The sequence below is a fragment of the Pleurodeles waltl genome, chromosome 5 (genome assembly GCF_031143425.1).
Source record: "Pleurodeles waltl isolate 20211129_DDA chromosome 5, aPleWal1.hap1.20221129, whole genome shotgun sequence".
NCBI lineage: Eukaryota > Metazoa > Chordata > Amphibia > Caudata > Salamandridae > Pleurodeles > Pleurodeles waltl.
The window spans coordinates 718,138,002-718,159,165 of NC_090444.1; the positions used below are offsets into that span (position 1 = coordinate 718,138,002).

The following is a 21,164-nucleotide window of genomic DNA, read 5'->3' on the forward strand; positions in this document are numbered from 1 at the left end:
ACCAAAATCCTTAGTTGAACAGAATAATTCTGTTATGGATAAATCCAAACGTGAATAACTTGAATAGTCAGCCAGTATGTATAACTTTTTATCCGAAAATAATTTATTATAAGAATCAAAACAAAACCTATGGAAACAGTAGGGGGTGTACTTATAGGCCCCTAGTGCCACGGTAGCGTCTATTTTTGTGACGCTCCAGTGGTGCTAAGCACTGCGCCATATTTACAAGGTGGCGTTAAGCCACATTTGGTAGCTTAACGTCACCTTGTAAATATGGCCCCTTCCCACCCAGCACTTTGCATGGATGGGGCGTGCAGTGGGTGTTGCTGTGAACTTGCCACAGCAAGACCTATTGTATTTGGACGTTGCCTCAGATTTAGGAAATTTCATAAACCTGAGGCAGCTCCAAAATCTAACGTCACCCAAAGGGGTGCCATTAGCAGGGTGCAACGAGGACGACTCGTTTTTCACTTTTTCTATGCGTGCTGCATTCTGCAGCACGCATAGAAAGAGCAAAATGCCAGAAATTATTGTGTATGTGTGGAAAGGTGTCTTTTCCTGCACATGAACAATCATTTGAAAATTACGCTTTGGCACCTCTGTGTGTGCTGCTTTGTGCAGCATACACAGAAGTACCAAAGCACCATCAATGATTGTTTATGTGCAGGAAAAGACACCTTTCCACACATAAACAATCATTTCTGGCATTTTGCTCTTTCTATGCGTTGGCACTTGCAGTTAAATTTAGCACCAGCGCAGGGGCCAACACAGGGGTGCGCTGTCTTCACTTAAATAAGGCCCATCCCTGCGTTTCTAAAGTGATGCAGCATGGCTCTGCCAATTTTGGCATAGCAAAGCGCTGCACCACTTTTCCATAAATCTGGCCCCAAATATCCACAGTGAAGTGAATAGTGAAAGAGTTGTCCAACAGAAGTCCAAGTGAAAGAAACCAACACCAAGGAAAATAAAAGGAGTGACAAATTGTGAAACAAAAGGTATATTGGTATAAATAGAAGGACCAAAAAATCATATATTCACACTTTGAAAACACCAGAGAAATTGTCTGAAATGTTTGTACAATGTTAGGTCTGTCTGTGAACATTGTCAACAATATACATATATATACACACACATATACTGGTCAAGATCTTTGGAGGGCCTAAGAAAAAATGGATGCAAGGCCAAGCTCTTGGTGAGACAAGGGAAGGATATCTGTTTAATAAAATACACAGTATAAGAAATGGCCAAATCAATCAGCCTAACACACATGGTCATGTTGCTGACCATTGCAACTCACTGAGGAGAGTGCAAGATCTATATGTAATGCATAACTCTGCATTCCTGGGTTTAATGGTGTACAGTATTAATTTGGAAGCATTCTGGGAAGTGACCTACAAGGAATATGCGGTCAACAAATAATGTAGCAATAGCCAACATAAAATTGTCAGCTCGGAATCATGTAAGGGAATTCAGGTGCTTAGCGTAATGGCAGATAGCCGAGGAGAAATTTCAAATGCCTGGGTATGCCTCACGATGGAAGAGATAAAGTCACCCCAACAGGAATGCTATGTGAAAAGTGCTCTTTATGGGCAGGTGAATCTGAAAAAAATGAAAAAATATATCTTGGGGCTGCTACTCTCACTAATATGCCATAAGTGATCTTTTGTTACTGGTAAGAAAAGCGCGTGTCTGAGTAATCATCCTGAGGCCAGGGGAAAGGTCAGGGTTTTGTGCACACCAGAGTGAGAAGCGTATAGAAAGCATATACAAAGGTGCCACCAAAAGTGCTCTAATTAGGCATGATGTCTAATAGGTAATGACTAGTCAGATAGTTCAGTCCTAATGACACCATTATCAGAAATGCGTATTGAAAGATGACAACTACAGGGATGGCGACAATTGGCGAATAACAAGATGACAACAACTGTAAGTGTGGCAATGTAGTAATCATCACTTTAGTTATTAATAAGTGTCCAGGTTGACACATGCACCGTGGATGAAGGCTAAGTAAAGTCACAGTTATAGTGTATTATAGCACCCAATGCTACTGTTAAGTAGTACAAGTGCGTTGGTTGGGTGTCAGCTACAAGTGAAAGTACATCAAAAAGTGACAAGATGACAACTGTAATTGCAAAAATACTGATACTGTTGCACTCACTGTTAATAAATAACCCAGCTGACACGTACACCAGTGGTGAGATCAGAATCAAACTGAAAAAGGGTGAGATGGTGTCAGCACACTACTATTAAGTAGTTCAAGTTCACACAGTTGTTGTAATGCAGAGTTGATATATTTCAAAAGTGGTGGCAATATGAACGAGGTAGTTTCTGAATGACAAGAAAGTAATAGCGAGCAGGCCAAGTATTGATTATAATGGGAAAAATGCTCACCCATTCTAGACGGCAGTCAAAGGGTACTGCAATTCCGAAAAAAAAACCTTATCGGAGAATGCTACATTTTCTAGTTATAGCGTCAGGAATTTTAGACCACTTCTGCACCCTGATAATGTATTTGGGTGGAATCTCTCAGTATCATAGAGAATGGGGGAAATGCATACAGAAGGTCCTGTGACTATGGCTGAAGAAAATGCATCTGAACCTGCTGCTAGAGGATAAGGTCTCCACCTGAAGAAGGTTGGTATCTGGGAGTTCAAACAAGAGGCAAATAGGTCTATCGTGCATGGACCCCAACGAAGATTCAGAACCTGAAACACCAGAGGAAGCAGTTTTCAATCGCTGGAATCTTATGGAAAACAAAATTACAATCCGCTGTCATATTGGTCTGCCCGGAATGTACTCTGCTACTACTAAAATCTGATGATTGAGGCAGTAAATCCAAAAGTCCTTCGCTATCACCACCAACAACAAGATCATGTACCCCCCAAACGGTTTATGTATCGGACCGCGAAAACATTGTCCAGCTTGAGAAGAATACAACACTGAGCTTTCTTGGGAGATGGGGATTTGATCGCAAATGCCCTGGCAAGAAGGTCAAGGCAATTGATGTGATACCGAAGCTCCTCCTGAGACCATCGGCCCCTGTCTCTATAGGACCGCAGTTTGCCTCCCAGAGCCACTAGCTGGCATCCGACTCTATGCTCACTTGCGGAATCGAGGAAAAAATTGCTCTGCCGTTCCACGCATCCATGTGAGTCGGCCACTAGGATTTCTCTGTCCTGGGCTCCTCCAACAGAACTAACTGTTCTGAGTACTTCAGGCCCTTCTGAAGATGTAGGATCTTTAAATGCTGAAGGGTTCAATAATGCAGAGGGCCTGGGATGATTGCTTGAACTGATGACACCAAAAGCCCCATTAGATGGGCTCAAATACTGAACAATAAGTCAGAGAAGTAAGGGGTCTCCTAAACTCTTACTTGAAACAGCACTGTTTGCACATTGGCAAAATAAGTTGAGCTTTGATGGAATTTATATAAGAGCCTAGGAAATCGACATTCTGAGAAGGCGCAGTGTTGGGATCTTGGAGCAGTTGAATTGTCCAAGAGAGATGACTGTCTCCCTGTCCTGAGCCATGATCAGAATATCGTCTAGATGGTTAATTAACCTTACTCCTCTTTCTCTGAGATGTTGCACCACGTTTGCAACAAATTGGTAAAACATCAAGGGGCCAAGGACAGACCGAAGGGAAGGGCGGAGTACTCATAGCAGTGAGGGCCCCATAGAAATTGAAGAAACCTCCCGTAGGAGTGTAAATCGGGACCGACAGATAGGCATCTTTTAGGTCGAGACAAACTAACCGATTGCCCTGTCGTAAAAGATCTCTGAGCAAGTGTATGCCTTCCATTTTGAAATGGAAATACACCATCCTTGAGTTGAACTGTTTGAAGTTCAGTACTAAGCAGACCCCCATGCTTTCTTCTGCACCAAGAATATCATGCTCAGAACCCCACATGGCTCCTTTTTGAATAAGTGATTGAATTTCCTCTTCTATGAAGCTACTTTCTGAGAGGGAAAATTGGAGAGGAAGGAGAGGTTATTTTTGAGTAGGAGGTGAATAAAACTCTAGATGAAATCCCTACACTGTTTGTAAGACCCATGGATCTTGTGTGATGTGTTCCCACTTGTTCAGAAATAATCGTATTCTTCCCCCCAAAATGACCTCTGAAGAGGGAATGATTTTCACCTGTAACTGTAATTTTGGAAGTGTTGTTTCCTTCCCGGTGACCTCCTCTGAAGGCTCAACCAGGACCTCCTCTGTAGCAGGACAGGTAGAAGTTAGAGGTGTTATATGCACTTGCTCTGCCTCTCTGATGGGCAATTCGTGAAGCCTGGGAATATTCACGACCTGACGCCTGACCTCTGAAGCATGCGGTTGTGGTAAAAAGGACATTATTGAATACTTTTTTGATTGAGACCAGCGCTTTGTCAAGAGCCGCAAAAGTGGCAACATATTTACTCAAATCCTTGACAAATTTATCGCCATATGACAAAGTACCTGCCTCAGTGGAGGCCAATTCTGGCAATTTGGGATCCAGCCGCATAAGAAACAACCTTCTCTGCTCCATTGACATGGCACAATTAGCGTTTCCCAACTAGTAGATGGCTCTATGTGCCCATTCCAAAATGACCTCAGGATCCAAGGGGAATTGGATTCTTTGGCCTGGACTGCCAGATGAAGAATTTTAGTCAGCTGTCCGGAAAGGTCTAAGATTTTATCCTGGCATCTGCTCCAGGCACAGTCCTGCCCTATATTAGGATCCTTTGCAAATTTTTTCAGGAAGGTTGTCATACTAGGGTTTAACTCTGGGGTGTCAGCCACTTTCCCAAGGAGGGAAGGTTAAGGGAATTCAGATCCGAGAGTGCTCCTATCCTTATTCTCAAAACCTTTGTGCAGTACCTCATGCACGTAGTGTGCAACCTCCATGCAAGGTACCCACTCTGTGGATTGTAGCTGAATAATATTCTCTGAATTAAACAAGAGATTCTGCCCACTCTGACGTGGAATTTCGGAAGAAAGGTAGTGTGTCTTATGCTTTTTCTTAGAAGGAGGAAGAGAGTCTTTTTGTGAATCTCGTTGTGATTTCTCCGAATCAGATGAAGAAATTGAAAGGTCTTAAGAGACATCTTGTGACTGAGGTTTCAGTGAAAAGAAATCTCATGATCCTTGAGGATTTGGGTCCCTATATTCATGGTCATGCAGTACAAAGGCTGCCATTTGTACCAATATTTCCGCTGAAGAAGATCCGCTTGAACGTAGCCTCGGGATGGGATCTGAGTCTTTGGGTGTGATTTCTGGAATTATGCTTGTTTGGTTAGAGGCACCCAGTAGTTCTCTTCTGCCAAAATTAGCCAGTTATCAGGGACCAATTCATGAAATCCTGCACGTGGTATCCCACTACTTCCACAAGCCTCTCTTCCATTTAGTGTTCATATGGTACCTCGTTATCATCCTGATACTGTTCATCATCATTGGCGTAGTACGCCATAGCTGCCAAGCTGTGATGAATGGAAGAGGCTTGGGGGAAATCAAGCCTAAAGCAGGTGAATTAGGAAATATAAATAGGTAGTGTAAGCACTGCCCTACCAGAATCAAACTCTGTTATTGAGGAAGCCACCTGCTGGACCATTTTGACGGAATTTGGCACTTTCCCCTAGGCCAAGCCTTGAAAAATGAGTTTTTCAGCCCCGTCTGGTGTTAGCTGGGACCAGAACACTATGCTGATCAGGGTGCTGCACGTTTAGCCAATCAGAAAGGAAGGGCTTCCAATGCGGCTCAAAGCACATGCATGAAGTGGGCAACTGAAAGAGGACTTCATCCTCTACATAAACGGAGCTCAGATGCCTCCGGAGGTCCCGCTCCTACTCCACTTCTGGTGCGGGTGGGGAAAAGGAGAAATCCCCAAGGTAACGCTACATAAATAACCACAACTAAGCAATTCAAACAATCAAAATAACAAAATAGGTATAAGAATAAAGGAGCACTTATCTATGGCTGCTGCAGCAGCAAAGAAAGAGGAAGCTGAGGGGCTGTAAGAAGGTTATTTAGGGCTGGTGTTCAATGGTTGGTCACATGACTATTGATGGTCATGGGTTATGTAGTGTTATTAAAAGTTTAACTTGATTGGCTGCTAGAAATAAAGATTAAAGAAAAAGAAGCATAATCTGAGGCCTCCGGTCCTTAATAGAATCCTATTGTGGGTGCTGAAATGCACAAAGTGCCATTGTCAGTCACGCTCAGATAGAGCTATGGCATCACTACGTATTGTTCTCGTGTAGAGGGAGTGCGAGGGCATGGTGCATCTAGACTGTGACTGTGGCAATTTTTGTATTGAGATCAGTGGATACTAGAGGGAAAATGTGTTCCCTTCAATATGTGAACAGCCAGATAGCCCGAGGAGGAGGAAAAAATGCTGATAAATGCACAAATTGTGAAGGATAGGGGACATAGGTACTTCTCCCAGACTCAAGGGAAACCAAAGGGTTGAAATTGTGAAACTTATTACGCTCGCCATGGAGGTGGAGCTGAAAGGCAGTTCCTCCCGGCTGGGGCACAGTAGGTCAAAGCTGATGATGAAACACGTATTCACACAATGAAGGGTTGAAGCAAACCATAATTATGATGCACAAACAATAAACAAAAAAAACACCATAATGCATTAAAAAAGGCATAATAAAAGCAAGTTAAAAACATAATAAAATATGATCAGCAAGGAAAGCAAATTGAACACATATTAAAGGAGGATCAGTCAACAGTCAATGCTAGCCAGAACAGCAAGTCTAAATGCACAACGGATAAAAGGAAATTAAATCAGTCAATTAGGGTGATAAATTTACGCCACTGTGTCAGTCCTTGGCTAATGGAGTTGCATAGAAGCAAATGAAATCAGTCTATTAGGGTAACAAATCTATGCCACTCATATTGTGTTCATTCCTTGTCTAATGAAGTTGCATTTGTCAATCCACTTACACTCAAATCTTTGGAGGATGTATGATGTATCTCCATCTCTGGGTGATGGAAGCGACTTTTCTATGACTTACCATCTCATGTTTTTTGCTGTTTGCTGTTTCTCTATGTAATGTTGGACCAGGGGGTCTTTTAAATTGTGCAGTAGATACAGCTCATATGTTGACTTATCCCGGCCCTAATGTGTTGTGATGCCTGTCCAATGTATATCATGGCACATGGGCACCATATACAATAAATAACATTAGTGGACACACAGTTTGTGTGATGTTTCAGAGTTTCCTGGATGAGACTGTGTGCAAACGTTTTCGTGTTCTGCGTGCATTGAAATACTTGTAGTGACAATTAATGGGTGGGGCATGAGGCTGGGATGGTTTCTGTCAGTTTAGAAATACTGATGTTGGAATGCGCTAGGTAGACCCTGATGCTTTTCCCTTTCTTCTACCACACACTGCCCAGACACAAACAAAATAATAAAGATCATAAAGAGACAGTGCTCCACCCTTACCACTATGGATATTTTTAACTTACCCTTTTTCTTAAACAAACATCGTCGACAATATGCAAAGATAGACCTATCAATGTACAAACATTCCAGCCATTTTCTCTGGTGTTTTCAAAGTGTATATATTTGATTTGGCTATCCTTTGATTTATACAAATAGAGCGTTTATTTCACAAGTTCTCACTCCTTTTATTTTTTCTTGATTTTGGTTTCTTTCATGTGGGGTTCTGTTGAATAATTCTTTCACTATTCGCTTGACTGTGGATGTTAGGAATGGGGTCTTTGGTTGGCAGTCAGGTTACCCCATGTCCAAGTAAGAACCCTCACTTGAGTCAGGGCAAAGGAGAAACACGCCTGCTTAAATCCCCACTCATCCCCTTGATAGCTTGACACGAGCAGAAAGGCTTAACCCAGAAGCAATGTGTAAATTATTTGTAGCAACATACACAGTAATACAGTGAAAACAGTACAAGATGAACACCACACCAGTTTAGAAAAATAGGCAATATTGATCTAAATCGAACAAGACCAAAACAACAAAAATCCAATATACACAAGTCAAGATATGGATTTTCAAAAGGATATGGGGAAGAATTATGGAAAGTGGTGCTGCACCGAGTGCAGAGCCACTATCCCTGCTCCCCTTAGCGCCCACCTACCGCCACCATATTGCGCCGAATTCAAAATCCGTGCACCATGGCACAGGGTATGGGGCAATAGCATAATTATTTTCTACGCTGTTGATGTTCTCTGCAGGTGTAGCGCCAAACTGTTGGCGCTACTCCTGCAGAGTACATAGGGGCCCATTCTAAAGAATGGAAGCCCCCTTTTAATGCGTGCTCTGAGCAGGCATTAAAAGTGTTGTAAAAAATGGTGCAAGGCAATAAATTTCATAGTGCGATTTTTTCAGCCCACCACCCTAATGGGATAACGCCACCTATGCATACATTATGCCTGGTGCAGGCATAATGTAGCGCAAAAGGTTACGGAGTAGCGCAATGCATGCATTGTGCTACTCTGTAAATACGGCTGGGAATTTGGCCTTGTTGTGCCACATTAACGTAAAAAATAATGACGTTAATGTGGTGCAAGGTGGCCCTAGGGCATTATAAATATGCCCCTAAGAGTCTTACTCCATAGAAAACAATGGAAACATTGATTTTACCCAAAGTACCTGGTTTGCCTAAAAATTGAAACCGCACAGGCGAGCGTGCGTCGGAAAAGTCAGCGATGCGTTGAATCCTTACTTGCAAGTGAGGCTGTGCATTGTTTTCTTTACCAGTCAGGTCGGCGATGCGTCATTTTTCTCCCTCACAAGAGAGTGATGCGTCGATCTCCGGAAGGGGCACCTCGAATCCGCGCAGGTTCACGATAACTTTGACGCCCAGTGAAGATGCGTGTGAAATCTGGCTGCACGGTGTCAGAATGACACACTACATGGGGTTTGCGTTGTTATCAGCAGCTGCAAGCGGCTGTTGCATCGTTTCTCCAGGCATGATGCATCAATCTCCCAGCCACGATGCACGTGGAGCGTCGATTTTATCTATGAAGCGGGTGGGGTGTTGTTTATTCAGCCACGTTGCAGGTGGTGTGTCGAACATTTCCCCGCAGGGTGTTCTGTGCGTAGATTTCAGTCCTTGTTCTGCCAACTTCACCTCTCAAGGGCCCAGGGACTGGATGGGGCACCACTTGGTATGGCAAGAGTCTCAGCAGAGAGTCCAGGTGCTGACAGACGGCAAGCTCAGTTCAAGCCCTTGTAAATTCTTCTCAAGCAGGAACGCACATCAAAGTCCAGTCTTTGTCCTCTTTCAGGCAGAAGCAGCAACTACAGGCTAACCCAGCTAAGCACAGTCACAGGCAAAGGGGCAGTACTCCTCCTCAAGCTCTTCAGCTCTTCTCCGTGGCAGAGGTTCCTCTTAATTCCAGAAGTAATCAAAAAATCTGGGGTTTTGGGTTCACTACTTATAGCCCTTTCTGTCTTTGAAATAGACAAACTTTAAATGAAAGTCTCTGTTGTTCACAGGATCCTGCCTTGCCCAGGCCTGGCCCCGGACACACACCAGGGGTTGGAGACTGCATTGTGTGAGGGAAGGCATAGTCCATTCAGGTGTAAGTGACCACTCCTCCCTCCACTCTAGCTCAGATGGCCCATCAGGATATGCAGGCTACACCCCAGCTCCCTTTGTCTCACTGTGTAGAGGGGATTCACAAACAGCCCAACTGTCAGTCTGACCCACACAAGAAATCCACAAACAGGTAGGGTTACAGAACAGTTTAAGCATGAAAATGCCCACTTTCTAGAAGTGGCATTTTCAAACTGACAATTTAAAAACCAATTTTGCCAAAAGATGTATTTTTAAATTGTGAGTTCTGAGACACCAAACTCCATATTTCAATCTGTTCCCAAAGGGAAACAACACAAAAGATATTTAACGGCAGCCTGCATGTTAGCCTATGAGAGAGATAGGCCATGCAACAGTGAAAAATGAATTTGGCATTATTTCACTGTTAGGACATGTAAAACACATCAGTACATGTCCCACGTTTATCATACGCTGCACCCTTCCCATGGGGTTATCTAGGGCCTACGTTAGGGGTTACTTACATGTATAGAAGGGGAAGGTTTTGGCCTGGTAAGTGGGCACACTTGCTAGGTCAAATTGGCAGTTTAAAACTGCACACAGACACTGCAGTGGTAGGTCTGAGACATATTTACAGGGCTACTCATGTGGGTAGCACAACCAGTGCTGCAGACCCACTAGTAGCATTTGATTTAAAGGCCTTGGGTACCTCTAGTGCACTGTACTAGGGACTTCCTAGTAAATCAAATGTGGCAATCATGACAAAGCCAACTACACATACATTTTACACAGGGAGCACTTGCACTTTAGCACTGGTTAGCAGTGGTAAAGTGCCCAGAGTACCAAAATCAGCACAAAAAGAGCCCAGCACACAGTCAAACCAGGGGAAGCAGAGGCAAAGAAGACAGGGGAGACCACACCAAGAATGCCAGGTCTGACAGTGGATATATACTGTCTCCAAAGATTTGGTTTTGATTCTTGGAATAAATTACATTTCAATCAATCAATCAATCAGTAATTTGTAAAGTGCATTACTCACCTGTGAGGGTCTCAAGGCGCTGAGGGAGGGAAGAAGGGACGGGGGAGGTGCTGCTACTACTTGAATAGCCAGGTCTTGAGAAGTTTTCCTGAAGGTGAGGAAGTCTTTGGTCTGGCGCAGGTGGGTGGGAAGAGTGTTCCACGCTTTGGTGGCGAGGTGCGAGAATGATGTACCGCTGGTTGTAGTTCTGCAGATGCGTGGGACGGTTGCGATGGCGAGGTCGGTGGAGCGGAGATGCCGGGTTGGGGTGTAAAAAGAGAATCGTCTGTCAGGGTATTCCGGTCCAGTGTTGTGCAGTGCTTTGTGAGCATGGGTGAGGAGTTTGAAGGTGATTCTCTTGTTGATTGGGAGCCACTGCAGGTTTTTCAGGTGGTCTGTGATGTGGCAGTGGCGGGGGATGTCCAGGATGAGGCATGTAGAGGCATTCTGGATGCGTTGCAGCCTCTTCTGCAGTTTGGCTGTTGTTCCTGCGTAGAGGGCATTGCTGTAGTCAAGCTTTCTGCTTACGAGGGCTTGGGTGACTGTTCTTCTGGTTTCGGTGAGTATCTATTTGTAGATCTTTCGGAGCATGCAGAGGGTGTTGGAGCAGGAGGAGGAGATGGCATTGACTTGCTGAGTCATGGATAGTGAGGGGTCCAAGATGAATCCTAGGTTGTGTGCATGTTTGGTGGGAGTCAGAGTGGTTCCAAGAGTGGCAGGCCACCAGGAGTCATCCCATACGGAGGGGGTGGAGCCAAAGATGAGGACTTCCGTCTTGTCGGAATTGAGTTTGAGGCAGCTGCTCTTCATCCATTTGGCGATGACCTTCATTCCTTCGTGGAGGTAGGTCTTGGTGGAGTCCTTGGTGAGGGAGAAGATCAGCTGGGTGTCGTCGGCATATGAGATGATGTTGAGGTTGTGGGATCGGGCGATTTTAGCGAGCGGGCCATGTAGACTTTGAAGAAGGTCGGGCTAAAGGACGAACTCTGGGGTATGTCACAGATGATTTCAGGAAGGCGGACTCTCTGGGTTCTGCCAGTGAGAAAGGAGATTACTCAGTCCAGGGCTCTCTCGCGTATTCCAGCATTGCTGAGGCGTGAGCGTAGGGTGTGGAGGCAGACGGTGTTGAACGCAGCTCAGAGGTCCAGGAGGATGAGGGCACGGTTTTGCTGCTGTCCAGTATGGTTGTGATGTAATCTGTGGCGGCGATGAGGGAGGTTTGTTGGAGGTGAATCTGTGGTGTTGGTGGTTGCCGGGGGAGTCTGGGTGCTGAAGCTGTCGTCGATGTCTGCAATCTTGTGGTGGAAGTAGGAGGCTAGGGAGTTGCAGAGGTCTTGGGACGGCAGGATGGCGTTGGCATTGGAGCTGGGGTTGGAGAGTTCCTTCCCGGCATTGAAGAGCTCCTTTTGGCTGTGTGGGTTGTTGTTGATTCAGTCTTTGAAGGCAGTTCCCTTGGCAGCTTCGATGAGTTGGTGGTGTCTGCGGATGGTGTTTTTGAAGACTATGAGGTTGTCCAGAGTTTGATCTTGGCGCCATTTTCTTTCGAGTCTTCAGCAGCTTTGTTTAGATTCGTGGAGGTCAGCGGTAAACTAGAAGGCCTTTCTGTTGGTGCATCTGTTGGAGGGATTCCTGACTGGGGCAAGAGTATTGGCACAGTTGTTGACCCATTGCCTGAGGTTACGGGCAGCTGCATCAGTATCGGTGGTGTCGATGGGTGGGTTCTGGGAGAGGGTCGCGATGAGTTGGTCTCCGGTGACCTTGTTCCAAATGCAGTGGGGAATCCGCTGTGGGTGGTGGTGTGTTTCTTGAAGGAGAAGTGGATGCAGCGGTGGTCTGTCCAGTGTAGTTCAGTAGTGTGGCTGAAAGAGACGTGATTGCTGGCTGAGAAAATAGGGTCGAGTGTGTGTCCTGCGGAGTGGGTTGGTGTTGTGATGAGGTATTTGAGGCCAAGGTTGGAGAGGTTATTGAGCAGGGTGGCAGTGTTGTTGTTGTGGGTGTATGTACTCCGAGGAGTATGTACTCTGTGGATGCGAGAGCGTGCGTGCTGATGATGTCGGTAATGGAGTCGCTGAACTGGTGTCGTGGGCTGGAGGGCCTGTAGACGAGGGTCCATCGGAGGGTGGTGTTTGAGTCAGTGTGGATTTGTAAGTGCAGGTGTTTGGCGGTGCTGAGGGTGTCTTCGGTGTTGGTCGTGATCATGAGGGTGTTCTTGTGGATGATGGTGAAGCCTACTCCTGGTTTATTGGATCGGTCCCTGCGGGTGATCTTGTAGCTGTCCAGGATGGCTATGACGATGTCAGGCGCTGAGGAGGGGTTCATCCAGGTCTCGGTCAGGAAGGCGACGTCTGGGGAGGCTGAGTCGAGTAGATTCCATAGCTCTACTGCATGCTTGTGGACGGAGCAGGTGTTGAGGAGGATACATTTGAGATGGTTGCGTCCTGCCTTGGTGGGTGGGTCGTTGCCGTGGAGGCTGGTGAAGGTGCAGTCCTGGCAGGAGAAGGGTCTGCGGGTGGTCTGCAAGGAGGCTTGAAGGAAGGCGGGAGAGCGGCCGATATTGAGGGCGTGGAGGGTGGCGGCATCATAGTGAAGATGTGCATGGCGACGGTGGGGGGACGGGAGCCAGGGGTTCTGAATGAAAAGTTGTGGACACAGGCTGACTAATCGAGTTATTTAGATTTGGATTTGTAACAATTATTCTGCTTGACTAGGGATTTTGGTATTTTGATTTACTCATAACAGGATTTCCCTGGTCCATATCAATACATGTCAAAATGAGTTCCATGTAATAATCTGTCACACGTTTCTCCTTCATACCCATGTTCACATGGACATTTGGGTTGCTCTTGTTGTTTGAAATTACTAGTGGGACTGCAGCACTGCTTGTGTCACCCATGCAAGTAGCCCTCGGACATGTCTCAGGCCTGCCATTGCAGAGCCTGAGTTTGCAGTTACACTGCCATGTTGACTTCACATTTAAAACCCCTTGCCAATTCTTAAACTCCCCTTGTATTACATATATGTCACCCCAAGGTAGGCCCTACTGTGTACTTAAAAGGCAGGATATGCACTTTTTAGTTTTGCATGTCCTAGTAATGAAAAGCTCCCAAATTAATTTTTTCACTGCTGTGAGGACTACCCCTGCATAGATTCCTTATTACGGTTAGTAAGCTGTAATTCCCCATTGAAAAAAGTAAGCATCCCATATTTAGTACCTATGAAATTGTAATGACAAAACCTCTTTAGTGGTAAAGTTGGATTTATTATTACAGTATTGAAAATGCCACTGTTAGAAAGTTGGCATTTTCCTGACCTTAACCCTGTGTGCCTTGCCTCCTAAACACATCTGGGGTGAGTGGCAGCTGGCTTCCCGCTTTTCTTCTGGACAGCCCACCACAAAGGAAGGGTAGGTGTGACTGAATGGCCATCTGCATGTTGATGGGTTATCCTGGGCAGGATGGGAGGGAAGAGCTGGCACACCTGAATAGGCAGGGTCCTGCTCCCACACAAAGGAATACATAACCCCCTGTTGTGAATCTGGAGTTGGGCAGGAAGAATGGACCTCTGTGCACTTCAAATACCCTTCTTTAAAGTCACGCTGTGTTCAAAGACACAACTGGGTATAAGTACTGGACCTCTGACCCTACCAAATCAGTACCCTTCTGGACCTGTGGCTACTCTGCCAGGGAGAAGGACTGATGTGCTGCTACAAGGACTGCTACTCTGTTGGACTGCCGCTCTGGAAAAACAGCTTTTCTGTTGTGCTGACCTGCCTGCCCACCTCTCTTACTGGGTGAGAAGGACTGGGCCTACACCACTTGCATCCAGAGTGTATCCTAGGGCTTGTCTGCTTGCCTCATGTTCTGATGCAGCTTGACAACAACGCATCTTTGACTTCATGGATTAGAATTGATGCATCACCTTTGCATCAGCCTCCCTGCTCCTCGCATCTGGTTTTCAATGTCGATGCAACCCTCTATACAAGGTCCTTTTTCAGCGGGAGGAAAGTAGGTCCCTGTGGCTGGCCTGCACTCTGTCACTGTCGGGCTGAACCTTTGGATTTACCCCCGTTTAGGTCAACCAGGTAGCCTCAGTTGGTGCTTTAAGCTTCTAAGCACTATAATTGCAGATATATTTTTTTTTATTCATATCTTGACTTTTCCTTATTGGACTTTTGTTATTTTGGTACTGATTTATTCATAGAAATACAATTTATTTTTCTGACCTGCTGTGGAATTATTTTGTGGTGTTTTCACTGTGTTACTTTTTAAAGTGTTGCGCAAATCCTTTACACATTGCCTCCTAAGTTAAGCATGCCTGCACTGTGCCAAGCTACCAGAGGGTGAGCACCGGTTAATATATGGTGTGTAACTGACGTACCTTAACTATCATTCTGGTCCCTACTTGGACAGAGTGCATACCTCTGCCTAATTCTAACAAGGGTATTAACAGATTGTTAGGGTTCCTCAATGGCTATAGCTGAGGGGTAGTAATACTTTGTAGGGCTCTGGAAATGGTAGGATTAACAGATAATTAGGAGTTTTTAGGGTTCAGGGGTGGGTAGTATTAATGGATAGTAAGGATTTTGTGTGGTGCAGTGAAGGATAACATTAAGAGGTACTGAGGAGTTTATAGGGTTCAGGGTTACATAGCATTAAGAGACTATAAGAAGGTTTTATAGTTCAAGAAAGTGTTGCATTTGTTTAGTGTCTCTGTTGGAATAGTGCTTGTAAGGTATTTTTTTGTCTTTTCAAAATAAAAACCATTGAAGTGATGCTTTTCACAGTGGCACTGGATTTAAATAACTTCAAAGGATCCTCCTGTAATTTCAATGTAAAGTAACTGGAAGGGTTAGAAATTAACTGAGGCTCTTTACCTGTGAAGAAAATATTTTTTATTTGCATTTTCCACTATCAGTTGTCTTTGCCGTTAATCTTTGAGTCCTCGGCTCAAACTCCAATCAATTGTTTTAATTCATTATGTTAGTTCATATCACACTATGTTTTGCTTTTTTGATTTGCTTTCTGTTCTCTGATTTTTTTTACTTCTTTTTGTTTTAGCTTAGTTTTATTTTCCATTGTTCATTCAAGACTCGTTTTTCCTGGTGGCTTCTTTCTTTCTGGTGTGATGGTGATCTTTGATTTAATGATACTGGCATCCTTTCTCCTCAGGCAGTAGACAGTGACATGAACATACTTGGGCTATTGAATCCTAAAGTGTTGGCAGCCAAGCAGTGGGTGCACAGCTTTCAGGCCGAAGGCTTGTCAAAGGCAACCCTGTTGCTGCCCTTCCTTTATGTGCCTTCCTTTCACACAGCTGGAGATACATCCTTCATCTTGGGACCTTTGATAAAGGCAAACATGCCACTCCGCATTATGCCACCCTCCAATATGATAACTTCTCCTGGTATCGTTTCTGAACACTGTTACATACAATTTTGCCTGATTCTGCTTTCTCGAGTTTCAGTATGCCTCCTACTGACCTTTCATGTATTTTTCTACATAGACTTTGCCCAAGCACTTCCAGAAATGATTTACTGTTGGTCATAGGATGGATATTCTTTTTATAACTTGATCAAGGTTGAAAGGTTTTTCTATGCCACACATTACACTTATAAAATTAAACATGCGGGCAACCATGATAGGGTTGTATAATGAAACATCAACTACAAACATATGAAACTCATTGTCAAAGTATCAATAATCACAACATCGACATTACATACATATGTGAAACGAAAGAATATGGACTACAAAAATATCACAGACAAAAAAGTAAACATTACATTGATAGGTATTTGTATTTAAATTTAATTATTATTATTGTAATTTTAAAAAGGGTTAAATTATTATTTTAACCGGTATAATATATTAAAAATACATAACAAAAAATAACATAAGGACAATGACTAACGTCACAAACACTGTTTTTAAAAATATATGTAACTTTAAAAAACATTTAACGGATAATATAAACAATTCTATTAATGAATTATACATTAAAATCTATTTGCTAAACAAATAAATATATATTGTAATTTATGTTGCTTTATAAAATACAATCTAAACCTTTATAATTAATTATATTTTTCCTACGCTTAAGGCACATTTTATGTTTATTGAGTTATCAAAATGAATGTTATAAATATGTAATAATAACTGATAATTTTTTAAAACAAATTCCGTAAACATTTGAAATATTAAAAACAAAAGACAATAAAAAGGATAAAAAAATTAATTAAAAGAACTGAAATAATCTTACAAATATATACTTGAAAATAAAACAGCCTCAAAATGTCTCGGAAAAATCCAGACTAAAGCAAAAAGCAGTAACTTCTAGACAATCTAAAAGCATTAAAAACACAAATACCCACAATTCATATACATACTGTAACTACAGTTCTGCAAACACTGCAGAAAATACATACACTATTGGGGAGGGGAGGTCACATTTACTATTCTGTCTCCAATCTAATAAATCTTGGGGAAATGCACACATTGGAGAAGTCGGATTTACTGTTCTAACTGCAGTCCAAAAACATTCAAGAAAGTGGGTGATTCAGATTTAGTATTCCAACTCTAGTTTAACAAACATTGGGAAACGTGCATGCATTGGGTAAGACCAGGTTTACAATTCTAGCTCCAGTGTAAAAAGCACTGGGGAAAGTTCATGCATGGGGTGGTCAGATATATTATTCTAACTCTACTTCAATAAACATTAAGACAAATGCATAAATGGGTGGGATAGTTCCAATTTACAGTTCTAACTCCACTCTAATAAACTATAGGTAAAGTGCACATGTTTTGTAATCAGATTCGCTACTCCCAAATAATATTTGGAACCAATAAAAATGATTACAAAAATTAAAAATCACTAAAATATTCTAAATTTACAAAGAGAAATAAACTTAAAAAATAGCAGAAATGTTAAAAATGTAAATTAAAAACACACATAAAACACGCAAAAATATACTTCAACATGTTTAAGTTTTTTATTACTAATAAATTAATATACTTTTTTATGAACAATCTACCTACCCATCTCCCAATATATGCTACAACCCATTACAAAATATATAAACAACTATTTATATTGTAATCTTAATTGAATAAAAAGACTATTTAATTTCCAATTTAGAAATTGCATAATTAATATGTTTAATAATTAATATCATTTCAGCTTTCTCTGTCAAAGAACTTTTGTTTTGGCCCACACCTGAATCTTCCTTGCATGAGTTGAGTGACACTAAAAAAGAACACAAATGCACTCCCTCACAATGCTTCTACCTTGCTTAAGACCATTACAGGCCACACTATTGTTCTTAACATTTAATTGACCTGTTTAGTGTCAGCCGTTAATTTCCTTGTGGTGAAAAGATTTAAACCTTACAGGTAGGTTCTAGCTCCTAAATTCACCTATATTTGTAATGTCTCCCTTCATCTATTATTGTAATCTCTCCCTAGTGAAGAGGGCTTTGATTCTTCCTCCTAAAAAAAGCCATTGTTACACTTCTCCTGCAATAACCTAAATTTGAGAGTTTGATGATGGTCAGCATCTGTCTAATATCTCATCTCTCTTTTCCAGCTAAAAATAAAAAATGAAAGGTTTTTCAATATGCAGCTTTCCCCACACATTGTGAAATGTGAGCTACTTGAATGTGCCTAAGCAGGTTTTTACCAAATCCAGAGAGAGTTTTGGCCTTGGTGCTTAAACACTTCATGTTCCTTTTTGGATTAGAGAAGTTCTGCTGCACTGGACTTTGTGTATCTGTTGACAGCATTGGACGCACTCTCACACTTCTTCTTTGTGACTTGTTTCTTGGAAGCTGGTGTCCCTGTGTTTTTTTCAAGGCGCTCTCAGGTGATTTCCTTTCCTCCTATCCTACTGGAACGTAAATCTATTCACGGGGAGGGCAGCTGGGTTCACTGTTCATACCAATATCTATTTCATCTATTTCTAACATTGGTATGGGAACATTAATTCAAAGCAAACATATTGTGTGGCACAAATACCATGTTAGAAGTATAACTTAGAAACGTCACCCCATTGAAATAAAAAACAGAAAATCTACACTCAATGGGACAATATCTTTCTAAACAATATTTAGGACATGATATTTCTGCCAGATAATTTTTTTGCTAACAATATTCTGGCATAGAACAGTGGCCCTCTCCATGTGTTTGATATTGTCCTTTGGCTTTACGTTGTATGCCTCCTTGGGCAATACTTAGTTACCAATTTGACTTAGTTAGGGTGCAATAGATTATCAGCTCCACTTTAAGGACAGTCTGAGAATGGTGAACAAACTGTCTCACTCTTGTTTATTATTTCTGAAGGTCCACCTGGTGCTGCTTCCCAACTTCAAGAAATGTGTTGTCCAGTCAACATCAGGTCTAGATTGGACTGTTGTAACTCCGTCCTGTTGGGATGCTCTCTTACCTAATTAAACTATTCTAATCTCGGCGTCAAGACTGATTCTGGACCTGAGTAAAAGATTCTGTAGATCCTATCTAGCTCCTGGTCACTGACTGAAATGCATTATCTTCAAGACAGAGACGTTACCTATCAAAACTTCTAAACTAAATGTCTGGTTTTAATCTGCAGGCCTTTAAAACATTAGTCTTCTCATTTTTGTTTTGTTTTGTACGGTCTGGAACAATCTTCATTTGGATCGGGTTACATGAAAACTCCTTTCAGCTGCAGTTGAAAGCTCAAACCCCTGCTGTTTTATTGTTAAAACTGACATTCTGTTTCTCTGGCCTTAATTTCTTCTATTTTTCATTACTTAGAACCCAGGACACCATCTAACTGAATAGTAATCAGGTTTAAGAAACACATAAATAAAAATGAACACATTTGCTTGAGAGGGGTCTGTAGCATTATTATCTGTTATTCCTATAAAGATAGTAGAGCATTGATTGAATACTTACCCAGATAAGATGACAAAGATTTGATGACTACAATAGCTAGGTTTAAGTATGCTCAACTGATCAGGGTCAATTAACACTTAACTTTATTGAGTTAGTTGAGGGATCTAATTTCCATGTGGTAATCTCTACCAGTCTTTATGGAGGTTCAGAAAGGTACTGCACTTCTTATGTCTAGGCCACCATGGTCCATTATGAGGAAGGCATGAGTTTGCGCATGTATATCATTGATGTAATTGTAAACAGTGCCCGTAAAGCTTGACCAAAATCAAACCCTTGCTTCATCTGGTGAAAGAACACGATGTGCAAGTGCCAAACAGTAAAAGGAAAGGAAATAGTCTAGTACAAAGGAAGGGCTCAATACACCAACACAATGGAAGCATTCTGCGTGACTATGGGTTTCTTTTTTTTTTTCAATAAACCACATGGCAACAATGACTACCCTGGATGCACATTCCTACAGTTTCAAAACGTGCAATGTTATATACGGTGCTGCTAACACTAAATACACAACTGTTGCCAATGTGTGGAAACTGGAGCCTATAAAAGGACCAGTATTTTACTAAATAATAGCAAGTGAGGCACACATATGTAAGCGATTATTAGTTACACAAACATTTGTTCGGTCATATCAAATTTTTTTTTTTTGTTCATCTAGACTGGCAGTTGATGGGCCATTTGGATCAGCAACTACAGGTGTGTTCCATTATGACGTCAGTGTGTGCATTGCTGCAGGAATTGGAGTGACCCCATTCGCTTCAGTTCTAAAATCTATTTGGTACAGATTCTGCAGTCCAACTACTGAACAGAAACTCGAAAAGGTAAGTGTCGAGACATAATAAAAACCAATAAAGCCTACATAGTGACTTTGAGTAGGACAGTCGTTTATGTACTATTTATCCGAGAATATTCAAAAACGGCATAATAATTAACGATTTTTCTAACCAAAAAAAGGAGATGTTCTTCCAAATACCTAGCTGTTAGAGGACCATTTGTGTAACTGTATTATTTGACATCATTGTTAAGTAATGACTGGTCATAGGAAAGTTTGTCCCATTTCTTGATAAGGAACACTCTATTTATATTTTGTCTGTAACACTTAAGTGGTCGAACTATTTCTCACTACTCCAATAGACAACACAAAAAAATGCTGTCAAATGTGCACCGTACTTAGTACTTTTACTTTTAATAAAATACCTCTAATGTTCAAGGGCCACAAAGGCAGATTCCTGGGGCAGTTTATCAGGCAAAGCATGATAAGAGCATTTAATTATGTTCTCTTTACATAGAAGCTGTCTATAACACTATATAACAACTTTGAAACATATGCATGTATCCAGGTATCTGCTAGGGCACTCATATGTGTAGACAAAATAAGTATGTGCTGTAAACATCTATAGGCCTTTTTTCAGGGAATTTCTTTTTTTATTTTGTCTTATTCGAAGTTGGGCATACACCTAACCCCCTTTGGCAACTTGCGGCTAAAGCTCCTGCTGTGATCCACCTTTGGCTAAGGGCAGCACGGAGTTAGCTGCACAGGGTGTCCTCCTCCCAGGCCCTGCATCCCACACTGGTACCCACCCCGTGCTCTGCACAGCCTTTTCCCTTGTGCAGTGCGAGGGGGTGGCTGCTGCAAACCCCAGTATTTCACAATCACTCATGCTCTGTAAGTTGAGCCAGCTTCAGTTTGATATCAAGTTAGTCATTTTGGGTATT

The 21,164-nt window shown here is 42.4% G+C and overlaps 1 protein-coding gene across 1 annotated transcript in view; it reads left to right on the top strand.

Moving 5' to 3' along the window:
- The window catches only part of NOX3 (NADPH oxidase 3), a 543,543-nt gene that overhangs the window by 400,896 nt on the left and 121,483 nt on the right, over positions 1 to 21,164 (top strand). The window contains exon 10 of the mRNA XM_069234670.1: positions 20,107 to 20,269. Within this exon, the coding sequence (XP_069090771.1) occupies positions 20,107 to 20,269 (163 nt within the window). The remainder of the gene's footprint in view (positions 1 to 20,106; positions 20,270 to 21,164) is intronic.